The sequence below is a fragment of the Gallinula chloropus genome (assembly GCF_964237585.1).
Source record: "Gallinula chloropus genome assembly, chromosome: 2".
Taxonomy (NCBI): Eukaryota; Metazoa; Chordata; class Aves; order Gruiformes; family Rallidae; genus Gallinula; species Gallinula chloropus.
In genome coordinates this window covers 9,425,391-9,439,209 of record NC_140086.1, presented here as the reverse complement: position 1 = coordinate 9,439,209, position 13,819 = coordinate 9,425,391, and the positions used below count along the sequence as shown (strand labels likewise).

At 40.6% G+C, this 13,819-nt stretch overlaps 1 protein-coding gene across 1 annotated transcript in view; it reads left to right on the top strand.

The window, feature by feature from the left end:
* TG (thyroglobulin) overlaps nucleotides 1–6,677 on the top strand; it is a gene marked incomplete at both ends in the record, with an annotated part of 159,750 nt that extends 153,073 nt beyond the window's left edge. The window contains 3 exons of the mRNA XM_084280248.1: nucleotides 634–774; nucleotides 1,531–1,721; nucleotides 6,574–6,677. Of these exons, the coding sequence (XP_084136374.1) occupies nucleotides 634–774; nucleotides 1,531–1,721; nucleotides 6,574–6,677 (436 nt within the window). The remainder of the gene's footprint in view (nucleotides 1–633; nucleotides 775–1,530; nucleotides 1,722–6,573) is intronic.
* Between the last annotated feature and the right edge of the window lie 7,142 nt (nucleotides 6,678–13,819).

Genomic DNA, 13,819 nt, shown 5'->3' with positions numbered 1-13,819 from the left:
CATAGGGTCCTCCACAGGCTGCAGGTGGATATCTGCTCCACCATCAGCCTTCATGGGCTGCAGGGGGACAACCTGCCCCACTATGGTCTTCTCCCCAGGCTGCAGGGGAATCTCTGCTCAGGCACCTGGAGCATCTCCTGCCCCTCCTTCTTCATTGACCCTTTGGTGTCTGCAGAGTTGTTCCTCTCACATCTTCTCACACTTCTCTGGCTGCAATTATTTCTGATGTTACACAGGGTTTTTTCCTTCTTAGCCGTGTTACCACAGGTGAGCTACCTCTGTCATTCATGGGGTTGGACTTGGCCAGTGGCAAGTCCATCTTGGAGCCAGCTGTCATTGGCTTTGTCAGACGGGGGGGGAGGTTCTAGCAGCTTCTTGCAGAAGCCACCCCTGTAGCCTGTCACTACGTTGCCATGCAAACCCAATACATTGAAATGTTAAAGAACTTAGGTTAACTTAATGGGAAATTCTTCTTGTTATTTATTGTTCTTTTATGTTCTCACCACACTCTAATTAATGCTCATTAATTATTTAAAACTTTGCTTCATTCTCTGAATTAAATTTCAAATTTCTCCCCTTTAACTCCCAAAGAAATGATGGTTCTAATTACATTTATAAAAATTTGGGTTTTAGTTCAAGTCAGGAACTCTTGCTGGATGTTCAGTACGCATTTGGACTGCCATTCTACCCGAAGTATGAAGAACAATATACTCTGGAAGAAAAGAGTCTTTCCTTGCAAATTATGCAGTATATCTCCAATTTTGTAAACTCTGGGTGAGTACGTGACATTTAAGAATTGCTGTGACTAGGGAGAGGTCAAGAAGTACAGGGAGTGTAGTTCATGTCCTGCCCTCGCTCAAGTAATCTTGATTTCCTCTATCAATCTGTAATCTGACAGAGGGGCCTTTGCTCAACACTGTTGTAAAGTCATGGCTGAGCTGTCAAGCGAATACCAGAGGTTTGTAGTATGACACCTAACCAGAAGTAATAGGAAGTTTATCTCTATGGAGCAAATTCTACTTATCGGTGCCTTGGTGTTGTTTCCAGAGCTTAGTTCTAGGACTCTATTTCTAAAAAGCCCTGGTTATTCCCAGAGAAAGGAGAAATCACATGAAGACACAGTGCATCCTTTGCCAACTACAGTGCCAATAACTCTTACCTTTACTGTGCTGTGGCCATACTCAAGAATGAGGAGTATCTCTGGAAAGTTAGTGTGGGAACTGTAACTTCACATGCTATATAGAGTACTTTGGGTTGCTTTGGGACCAAGGCCTGTCAAAGGTATCCATGAGCCTGTGTCTGTACAGGTTCTGTGTACCTGTTCCCTAGGAAGGGAACCACACTAACAAGTCCCTGTCAGGTGAGACACCATGAACGGTTCACCAGTGTGTAATGAATTTGAATCCTACTGATCAAAAGTAGAATTCAGATAGTAGGTCAGATACACATCTCCTCGACACAGCTGATCTCCTTCTGCATCTAACTGTTCATGTCACTGTTTTCTAATGATCATTTCTCTCCTTCCCTTAGAAATCCAAACTACCGTCATAGTTTCTCAAGAAGAATGTCAGGGGTGATGCCCCCCTGGCCTATGTATCTGCCAAATGACGATGGTGATAACTACAAGGAGTTCACCATTTCCTTGCCAACTCTTAAAGGACTGAAAAAAGCAGACTGTTCCTTTTGGTCTGATTATATCAGTAGACTGAAAGCATCCACAGGTGAGCAGAATATTTTCTGTCATTAATAAAACCTAAATTCTCTGCTTAATGTTCCCCTCTGTCTATAATCCTGTCAGTATTATTGTTATGTCAGTGTGGAAAAATACTGTTCATAGGTGAAACATTTTGCATTGTCCAGGGTTTATGTTTGAGACTATCCTTATGCAACAGGAAACAATTATTTTAGAGGAGACAGTGTGTAATAAAGTTTTGTTGTCCTGGAGTTAGAGCTAGAGAAATCTTCCTGCAGTGATTACGGAATTTATGATGAAGATTTATCTTCTAATAGTTTGTTCTCAATTTGCAGTCATAGTATAGACTTTGACTAAACTGGACAGAGAGAGAGATATATGTGTCTGTATGGATTCTGCATACTTTAAATGCCTTTTTAACAGCTGTGTTGGTTATGCCCCTTGTATTTCTCATTTGTCTTTATAAATCTACATTCAGCTGTGAGGTTCCTTCATTTTTTTCTTGCTGCTTAGAACAGTAAGTCCAGTTCTGTGGAGATTTCAATCTGCTGCTCTGCCCTGAACACTCAATTTATTCCAGTAAATAAACTCCCCTTCCTGTCTGTTTATGTTGTTAATAAATTTTGATAGCCTCAAGAAAATAATAAAAACAAAATCCCTTTTTGGCAGGCTGAGACATTTTGAATTATTCTTGGACGCCTGAAATCTTACATGGTGTTTTATATCCTAAGGACTCATCTTCACAGTGAACACAGTCCAGGACCTTTCTGCTTTGGAGAGCAGTTGCATTTCTGGGACCAAAATATACTCTCAAAGATACCGAGATACATAGGCTATGTCTGACAAACCACCTCATGTGGAATGATGTTTGAGTGACACAAAGCTATAATGTCTCAGAGCAATCAAGTGGTGGTTCAGGTACAAACACAAAGCATCAATGCTTTTGTGCAAGAAATAACCTGGAAGAATCATGGTCTTTCTTCAAAAGCGGGCTCAAGACTTTGCTGTATGCCTTTTCATCAGTTTCTTGGTATCCCTCGGTGTCTTTCAAGTTCAGAGGGGATATTTTGGTCTTTCCGCTGGCTTTCTGCTGGCTGATACATTCCTAATTTGCTAAGCTTTATTCTGTAGATAAAAACCCATTTTGGATACTGCTTCTAGATCTTTTGGGACTTAATCTTGTAGCGTGATGGCTGTGCAATGCCAGGCCTGGTTGAAGTCACAGCTCTGGCAGAACGACTGTTGACCAAGCACCACGGACAGAGGTTACTCCCAGCATTTACAGAAAATCCTGAAAAAAGCTGGGAAAACATCTACCAGGGCAGACTGGTTTTGAGGTGGAAAAGGTTTAAAACCATCCAAACTGGCATAAGAACACAAAATTCATGTTTTGGTCAGTCCAATGGTCTGCCTAGCTCAATATCCTGTCCTTGTCTGTGGCCAAAACTAAATATTTGAACATTAAACATATAAACTGAGAGAGGGAGAGAAAAACACACTGAAAGAATTCACAAAGATGAGTCAAATTTTTGAAAGCAAGCCACACAGCATGAAATTTATGGAGCATGGATTGTCAAGGAGAAGGTTTAAAAAGTACATGTCAACATGTTATTCTGCAAGCAGAAGTGAGTATACTCTGCCTGCTCTTCAAGCCAGTATTTGCTTGGCCTCAGCACCATGGTAATGCAGATACACAGTTCATTTCTACTAAATTTCATTTCATAGCAATGTTGGATTGTTACCTGGCTTCGATATTGATCTTTAATTTCATCTTATCCTGGAATACTGAAATTTCTCTTACAACTTTTACTTAAATATGCATCACATTAAATCCCTTTCTGCTCCAGACCTCAGCATGGGACAGTAACTTAGACTCCTGCTAGTGTCTTGAAAACCATCTGAGCCCACTTCCTTGTGAGAAAAAGATTTGTAATTTTCTTCAGTTCAGCTAGAAGGACTCTATGAACTTCAGGTGATGATGCCTGAATATCCCCAATTTCTTTATGAAAGGAAGTTGTGCCAAAGCAGTGTCAGTCCACCAGTACAATTTCATCAATTGCATTGCTCCCAAGAATCACATTCTGCAGGAGTGGACAAACAAGACACTAAAATATATTCAGTCAAAAGGACAGAATCATAAAATCACAGAATATCCTGAGTTGGAAGGGACCCATAATAATTGTTGAGTCCAACTCCTGGCTCCACATAGGGCTGTCCAGGTCAGAGCATGTGACCCAGTGCATTGTCCAGATGCTTCTTGAAATCAGTCAAGCTCAGTGCTGTGACCACTTCCCTGGGGAGCCTGTTCCAGTTCTTGAAATAATAGGGATTTTTTTTAATTCCTTAAGCATCATGGTGCTTGGTTGGTGTCCTTCCTTGCACCAGGGGTATCTTGCTGTACCTCCCTTCATAGCTGAAGCCCTGGGCCTTTGTTGTTACCTGACTGCTACAGACTCTCTTCCTGGAGTGCTGCTGGCTGGTGTACAGGATCCTGCCATAACATTGGATGCTAGATTCAAACCATTTTTGAATGGTGTACCTTGCACTCCAGTGTGAGGGGGAACTATTTGTCAGTCAGCTACTGTGAGATCCAATCTAACACATACTTAGTGGAAAAAAAGAGTACATTCCTGCATTTCAGGAATTGTAAATCATCATGTTGTCAGACAGTGTTATGGCACATTGCTTATTCTGACTGCTGAGTCTCCGTTGTTGTGGGTTGCAGTGTGTGGCCTCATGCCAAGTAGATGGAGTTTACAAACATGGCAGCAAGAGGCACTGCTTATGAAGCAATCCAGTTTCCACATCCAGGGGCAAAGCTGTAGTGGGTCTATTCTGATGCAGTCTCAACCAACTGTGATGAATCGTGTTTTGTACATCTCACCTTCTACAAGTAAATACTTTTGCAGCTTCATATATCATCTGTGATCTACAAGAAAAAAGAAATTAAAAAAAATCTGGTAAAATGGAGAACTGGACAAACCAGTGAACAAATCTAACTGCAACTAGCTTTTAAAATTTTTGTTGTGATCCTTTGTTTAGTGCCAAGTGAAATATCTTGACTTTGAAAAGTCAAATTAGGGATAAATAAAGGCTCAAAGCTCAACATCTTATAACCTAGGTCTCAGTCCAACAGGAAACTGAGTTACTGCTAAATTCATAAATTGCAGTTTCTGGAATAGGAATCCCATATTTAGAATCTCTTGTACAGCTGAAGAGCCATGTCTTTTAGGTAATTCACTGCCAGATCAAGAAGGTGGTGTGTATATACTCAGCTTAACCGTTACCTGTAATTTTCTTTCCATTTAGTAAAAATATTGTCCAAGCTGAAGTAGGTGTTTCATTTTGTGATCAGACTGCAGTATTTAATGCTGGAATGTATCATTTGTTCCCAGCATATAACTGAGATGTATGTTGTTGTAATGGAAGATAATTTAACAAAAATAATCTTGTATATGCAATGATTCTTCATGGTACTTCCTGGTGGTGCCTTTACAAATTGTAGAGGAAAATCTGGATCTGTTTCATTGTACACGATCTATAGGGCAGTTTACCTGGGGAATGATGAAAGTGATGGCACTTGAGAAGGTTTGGATTTAGCAAATGGAGTTCCCATGGTTGCATTTCAGAGACATGTTTTATATTCTGAATCATGATGGTTTCCATGGGAAACGTCAAAACGAGAAACAAGAAGAGTGGCCATTGTGGAAAAAAAGCTGTGGATGGCTTTTTCCAGGGAATGTGTTAACAACTTGAGATTCAGTTGAAAACAAGAGCTCTGGAATGTTTATGCATATTCAGGCAGCATGTCTGGATGCCAAAATTCCCGTTGCGTAGTGTGGTGGACTGCGTTGCATAACAGTGAGTCGCTTTATCGGGAGCCTCTCACTGCACCCCAAGCGGGTAGACTTGGACCCAGTGTTCATCTCTTACTCATCAAACTGGTATCTAAACAGAACCAGTCCTCCTAAAAATAAGTCCCTCTGTAAGCAGTGTTGCAACTGGGAAGAAGGAGATGCCTTTGGTGTCTCCAAAGTGAAATCTTGTCTGCCTCACTCCTGGGTCTAAATTTAGACTTTTAGGTGTACTTTATGTGTCCAAATTAGCCAGACTGGACAACACCTGCAGAAAATGGAATGGCTAGCAAAGCTGAAACCGCCTTCATTAGCACTGAGACATCATGTGTAGTCACACAAGTGTCCAAATAAAGCAACAATGATCATAGTTCAGACTAGAATCAAGATTTAACCAGGAATGTTGTGCTTTGCAGCCATCTTTTACCCATTCTGTTTACACCTTCTGTTTGGAAATCTCCACTAGAAAACAGATTCCTTTAGTATGTGAGATGTGTGCTGCAATGAGAGAACGCTGACTTGGACACATTAAATAAACACCACCAGTACAGTTTATGGCACAGCTTGGTCTTGTTGACACAACTGTGCTTCTGAAACAGGATGGAATACTAAAATAAAGAAGCTAAAGAATAACGAAGAAGAGATCTATCAGAGGTGGATGCTTGGGACTTTGTGTGTTCCAGGCAAACAACAAAAAAAAAATAATGCTCCCCACACTTCCTGCCAGTAGGTAAGCATCAGGAGATAACACAAAAAGGAGGACAAGTCCTACACAGGTGGAGTGCAAACTATTATGCATTCCAGTGGCAGTTATTTAGAGCATGCTGGAAGCATGATAATTAATAACCATTAGGTGATCTGTCATTATCCTAAAGCATTTTGGACTGCAAACTGAGATAAATACCTTGCCAAACATTTATAGCTGCTTAAAAGGCTCTTGAGTGTCATTGACAAAGTGTATATCTGATAGCTTGCTCCATCAAAGATATGACATTTATTTTAATAGTGATTATATTGTCATTTCAGGAAGTGCAAGTAAGAGAGAGCTGTCTGCAGAAGACAACCCTAGTGAAGCTCCTACTTCCCAGGAGAGCCAGACATTGGGAGACAAGGTGGCTTACAGCAGATAGAAAAACACAATGATACTGCATGGATTTGTCTCACAGTTCTGCATCCATACAACTGTGACCCACCGGATGAATGAATGGCCTCCTTTAGTTAACTTTCCAAACAAGTAGATTTCTCAAGAAAATTCTTGAATATAGGACAAAATATGCCCTACAAGTATTATTTTAGGTCAAAAGAGACTGTAATTTGAAAAATGAAGTATCAATAAAAAATGGGAAAAAAACCTAACAAATGTACTTGGACTTATTTCTTGCAAGCACCTTTATTTCTTGTAGTACCTACAGCCAGAAAAGGATATACATTGAAACTTCAGGAAGTCCCACAGCTGATGAGGCTTAACTTTGCCACATGTCATATCTGACTTGTTCTTTTTTGTTACTCATTCTATCACAAGCTGATGATAGGAGTTGGGTGCCTGGTTTGACATTCTGGAGAAAATGAAAAAGCTTCAAAATGGGCAAGGGTTGGATCCAGAAAGAATGATGTAAGAAGGGAATCAAGAGTGTGCATTGAGTGTGTTCACTTGAAGTCAAGCTATATTCAGCTCATGATTGCCTGTGAAAATATGTATAAGATCATTTGGGTAAAGCACAACACACAGGAGAGATAATACAAAGCATATGTTAATTAAAGTTTAGAATATGCTGTTCTTGGAACATTTATCTTTTGTAAGGAGAAGGGGAGATACAGAATAGTTTTGAAAGTGTGAGGAAAAGTCCATCACAGAGTATCTCTAATGGCTCTGAAGGTAGTTTGCGTTAGGTTGTTAATACATTGCTGGGTTCATTCAACAACAAATAATCCTCAATTGACAGTATATCACACACATGTTCATGATACTGGAGAACCAAAAGTACAATCAGGCTGCCCTGAAACTAAGAGCAGAATTTCCATTGATTTCAGTAGGACCCGTATTTATTGTGCCGTGTTGAAATGATTTAATAAAACAGCTCATAACATTTTGTTGGCTGCTTGGGACCTTTGCCAGTGCATGAGCAGTTACTGCTGTCTGCCATGTATCCAGGTTACCAAAGATTTTACCTAGCTACAATAAAAACTCTGTGATGCTCATAGTTCTTATCATAGAAACATAGAATCACAGAATATCCTGCGTTGGAAGGGACCCATAAGGATCTTCAAGTCCATCTCCTGACTCCACACAGGACCAGCCAAGTCAGAGCATATGGCTGAGTGCATTGTCCTAACTCAGTCAAGCTCAGTGCTGGGACCACTTCCCTGGGGAGCCTGTGCCAGTGCCCAACCACCCTCTTAGGAAAAAAGAACCTCTTCCTAATATCCAACCTAAACCTCTCCTGTCGCAGCTTCATCCCATTCCCTCAGGTTCTATCACTGGTCTCCAAAGAGAGGAGATCGGTACCTACCCCTTTGCTCCCTGTCGTCAGGAAGCTACAGACTGCGATGAGGTCTCCCCTCAGCCTCTTCTTCTCCAGGCTGAACAAACCAAGGGACTAGCTAACTGGTAATGAAAAAGAAAAAAAGATTTAAGAACTCTAAAGCCCTGATCTTAATTGTAGAGCTCAACAGAGAATGCTTTCTTTGCTGCAGCTGTGATTCCTTGTCAAAGACTGGGTTTACTTTATTCTTTTGAGAACACTCCTGGAAATCAATGTCTAATAGATTCTATTTAAAACTTAATGCGTCCTGCCAAAACTTCTTATTTTAGCAACAGCTATGATTTTACTTGCGTCCACATATGCAGTCAGTCATGCACATATCTCCAGCCATGGGAACACCCAAAGCTGAGCTACAGTGTTTCATATTCATTTTACAGTGAGCTGGTGATTCTGTGATTCTGTGGGTTAAAGAAATTAAGGACTCCCTAGCTCTTGACACTTAATTTCCACAATGGCATCCTGGTCCTCCTTAGCTTGAATCTAGTAGTCCTGTGAATCTTTACTATTTGTATAATCTTTACTATTTATATTTTGGAGGGCAAATCATATGAGGAGCGGCTGAGGATGCTGGGGATGTTTAGCCTGGAGAAGAGGAGGCTGAGGGGAGACCATATCACCACCTACAATTACCTGAAAGGAGGTTGTAGAGAGGTGGGCAATGGTCTCTTCAGCCAAGTAACAGGTGATAGGACAAAGGGAAATGGCACAAAGCTGCACCAGGCCAGGGTCAGGTTAGATGTTAGGAAAAAATTTTCACCGAAACAGTTGTCAAGGCCTGGAACAGGCTGCCCAGGGAGGTGGTTGAGTCACCATCCCTGGATGTGTTTAAAAGACGGGCAGATGAGGTACTTAGCGATATGGTTTATGATAGGATGGGAATGGTTTGACTCAATGATCATAAAGGTCTTTTCCAACCTTGTGATTCTGTGATATATATATATGTGTGTGTGTGCATGTGTGTGTGTACACACATACAAATTTTCAGCAAATCTGAAAGTTCTTATTCATCCATTAAACAAATGCATTATAGCTCATCTAAAAGTATTTTAGGACACTTCAAGCTCTATCCTGGTCCCTCCCATATTTCTTTCCTGCCATTGAAGCATCTTCTCACAGCTAATGTTCTTTGCTTCTGCACTGTGTTTTTCCAGAAAATCAAATTCTCCAGAACACCAGCCAAATCCCTGTGAATTACTGACATTAACTAGGCTACTGCTTGTGGTGAACAGGCTTGGTATAGGCAGGCTGTATTGTTACACCCAGGCAAATAATGGCTCTTGGGAATAATGGGCCATGAGACTAACAGTTTTGAAGAATCCACCCAATATGTCATGGATCCTGTTAAAGAGATGTTAAAAGGCAACTGCACAAACACTGGAATGCTAAATATAATGCTTAAATAATCCTAGTAAATGAAAAATATATGCATTTAATTACTGTTTTATATAGATGAATACTTACAATAGAAACTCAAATTAAGAGTTTTTTTCCCTGCTGTATCTACCAAATTTGGCAGTGTCATTCCAAACAAAATGCCATCTTCCAGAAAATACTTAAATTCTATTAATTTCTAAAGCATCAAATTGTAAGAAAAAAACCCCCATCTCCAGTAAATTCAATAACACCAGCAGGAAATACTAGGCCTATCAGTGTTCCTTTCATATTGCCATGAACGTACTGTCTTTTGCATCACAATTTCATAAAGCATAAAATATAACATACAAAATTAAATATCACTGACATTAATTATCATACACAGCAATACCAGTATTAATCTGCTGCCCATGGAACTGGTAAACAGAAAACAGATTTAAAGGGATTCAGAATTGACTCATGTTTGTGAAAGCCAAATATGTAATCTTTTCCCACTCACAATTCAGCCCCACCTTAAGCCCTGATATGCCTCTGGAATTTGAGAAAAGGTTTTAATTTGAGCTAGGAACTCAGCAGTTTTGCCTTCTAGCCTGCTAATTATAGGCTTGGCCATCTGGTAGGCTGGTAGGTAAGTAGGTAGGTATGACCGGGCTATTAGGTCACCCCTCTTGAGGTATTCAGCTCAACTGTCAGTTTGGTAAAAGAGCCTTTTTTAAGAATGGAATTTTTGTAAAACATCTTTATTGCATTAGTGGCTGACTGCCCCAAACCCACCCTGCTGCACTGGACGCTGCTCTTTAGACTGTTCTGTCTCTCCCCAGGTTTCCTAAAAGTCTTCACACTCTTTTCTATAGCCAGCTATTTATCTATTCCTTTAAGGAAGCAATACCTTCCCAGTTCTCTGCACCCTTACTCTAAGTCCTGTCCATTCTCCATAGATCTTTTAACCTGCTCTGCCCAGGCGTGTTTTGATGCAGACAAATACACTCTCATTATCACATGTGTTCATCTAATCCCATATTTCACCCACCTTCCATCCCAGGTCCTGAAGATGCAAACATCTTTGAAATCTGAGGTGACTTTTGCAGTTACACACATGATCTGGTCTTTGGCAGTAAATCTGGTCACCTTCCTGACCTTACTACTCTTCCTCATGGGAAACACCACCATTAGAAATCGTGGAACCACACGGTTAGATGTAGCTCAGTCAAATCCAATAAGGAGATTTTATTAGGAAAGCTTATGTGTGGGCTGACTGACAGAGAGGTCAGGACACTTTAGCCTTAGTGATACCGAGAGGCTAAATCTGCTCCCACATATAAGTAAGAAAAATACATTCTCAGACTATTTAGGTCATTGTGCTTTAAGCTGAAATACCAAAGACTTCAGTGATCTGGTCGTGAAACAATGCACAGAAGCATGCTGAGTAGAGCCATGCTTTCCACCCTCCTGCTGGAAATAGATATCCTTTAATAAAACTGAAGCAGCCTTTGCAACTTCCTTATGAACACACAGAGACATACCAAGTTAATGCCAATTAAGTCATTTAATCTGAACTTTTTGAAAGATGAGGCATCAGAACCTTTCTGGATATGGAGGAGAGGATTCAACATCTAACCTACAGCATTTTGTGCAGTTCTTGTGCACAGGACAACAGAAAAAAAGAAGGCAAAAAAAGTAGACTATTAGAAATATTTTGCCCTGTGGACTTGGAAAAGAAAAAAATTGACTAAGTGGCAATGCTGGAACGTTAATTGTTTTCATAAGTACTTGACACATACAGCTGGAACATCATGGTTGTTTTCCTGCTATTGCAGTCATACACATCATATAATTCTCTTGGCTAAATTTAGCTGCTCAGTCTTTCACCACAGTAGCATCACAGCCAGTGCTCTGTATTATATGAAAGCCTCATATTCTCTCTAACTTGCTCCAGCTACAGTATATAGCAGTGGTTTTTATAGGAGTAATTATAGGTTTATGAGCCATTGCTCCTCCCTATGTGAAGCCAAAAAAATAAACATGGTCACAAAGCCAAAGATCCTCCACATGGTTCTCATTTGGTCTTTGAAACATAGACACCCGCCTAGCAGGGATTTTATATAAGTTTCAGGTGGTGAGAGGATTTGGTTAATAGGAAGTGTGATAGTCAGTGCTTTCAACTCTTTCTATTTCCATGACGTTGATCTGGCCCAGAGCTTAGAGGTCAGTAGTTCTTGCCCCTGCAGATGTGAATCCTCTAGCGTGGCCTTTGGTCATGATGATGTGTGCTCCCTCTCCTAGTTTTCCAGCTGCCCAAGAAAGACCTTTTGATTCCAGCAGTGACTAAAATTTCAGTGAACTTCAGCTGAGAGCTGATATGCCATCAAGGTGAATTAAGAGGGTTTTGCATCAGGATTCCTGCCAAATTTACTCACTCTTTAGGAGGCTGGCTGTATGATTGGGAGTGGAAAATGCCACGTTTCACAGCACTGATTCTGAGTCATTACAAAGCTGTTATTTCATTGTTTTAAGGAAATCTCCTTTCCCTTACCATTGGTATTCCTCATGTATTCTACTATCACACAGTGAGTCAATGTGACAGCAGTTTATGTTGGCTGCCTCTTATGAAATCACTCTATAGAGAGGCTAGTGAGCAAAAGTCAACGAAGCTGAGACCATCTTGTAGGACACTATATCAAAGTCAGACAGGACGGGATGTTTTAAACATTACAGCTGTTTTTCAAAGCTGACCAAAGAATTCTGAGGAGATCCCACTAACCTGTAGGGAATTTGGATGCCCGGTTCTCATTATGACTTTGGAATCCCCACCCAACATCCGTGCAATGGTCAGTGCTCATTTAGGAGTCTTGGCCCTTTCATAATGAGCGGATGTCCACGTTGAAAAGCACCATTACAATTGGCAGCAGTTCATTGACTAGTGAAGGGAAAATTTAGCTTTTTGCTTAGCTTCTCTAGTGGAGATTGAGATTTTTAGTAAAACAGGCCAAAAAAAGTATGCCTGCAATTTTTGTTTCATGTGAACAGCTGTCTAGTTTTCAGTAGCACCTAAAATGTTTCAAGACCATTGTTAACATAAAAGTACTGCCTCACAGACAGGAGCAATGCATTCAGATACAGGGTGCCACATGTCCCTGTGCTGCAAACACCACGTAAAAGCAGTCAGTGAAGTCACAATCAGTTTACAGCAGCATTTCATATGTACTACTGCAGACAGTGATGTGGGCTGCATGTGTCAGGTAGTTTAAGTGAAATGAAAGCTCAAGCTGATGAGCAAAAGGGGTTTGCTGTTTCTTCTCAGTCCAGCTCCTACAGGTTGATAAATCATGTGCAGAGGATATGTAAAGGAGGATGTATAAGGAGGAACTTTTTCACTGTGAGGGTGATGGAGCACTGGAACAGACTGCCCAGGGAGGTTGTGGAGTTGTGGAGTCTCCGTCTCTGGAGACATTCAAAACCCAACTGGATGTGTTCCTGTGTGATTTAGTCTAGGTGATCTTGGTTTGGCAGGGGGGTTGGAGTAGACGATCTTCTGAAGTCCCTTCCAGCTCCTAACATTCTGTGATTCTGTGATTCTGTATAGTAGGATTGTCTTTCCACAGTAAAACAAAGTCCTCCTGGGCTGAAAGGCTAAAAATCCATCCTGGTCAATAATTCAGATCAAGGATGGGGAAAAAAAAGGTGGCAAAAATGGTTTTGTAAGGAACTCTAGCATTTTTGTCACCCTGAAAAAGTCAGATGGGGAAGAAAGAGGATAAAAATAAATCCAATAAAACCATCATCAGAAAGGTTTTTATTTTGATTTTAAGCCTCTCATAAAAGGAATCACACTATGCAATCATAGTTGCTCAAATACATAAATTTTAATTAATAGAAAGGTGAATTTTCAGATTTTGGCTAGGTCCCTTAAGAACAGAATTTCTAAGATAAGGGTAAGGCAGGGATTTTTTCTGGCTCTGAAGAGCATGCTCAGTACTTCTATCATAACACACAGTGAATACAAGTTTGAATTAATAGCTTGACTTTGGAGTGACAAGCCAAATGTGAATGGCTGGATGCTGACTACCTTATTCTCACTAACCAAAACTGGCACAGCTCAACTGTGGAAGACTGGTAGGACCTGCCTCAAGCTCAAACAGGCTTTTAGCCTGTGTCTGGCATGGCCCTTTATTATCATGACTATTGTGACAATTTTTCCCATTTTTTCTCTGTGCAAACACACAGCTTCAGAAACCTGAAATGAAGCAAAATGGATTCTGCCATCATAACAGCATTTCAGTGATGTAGTGGTCCAATACACTATTCTACAGCATTCTGATGCAATGAAACCTGCATGCAGGTATTAGTGTGTTTGG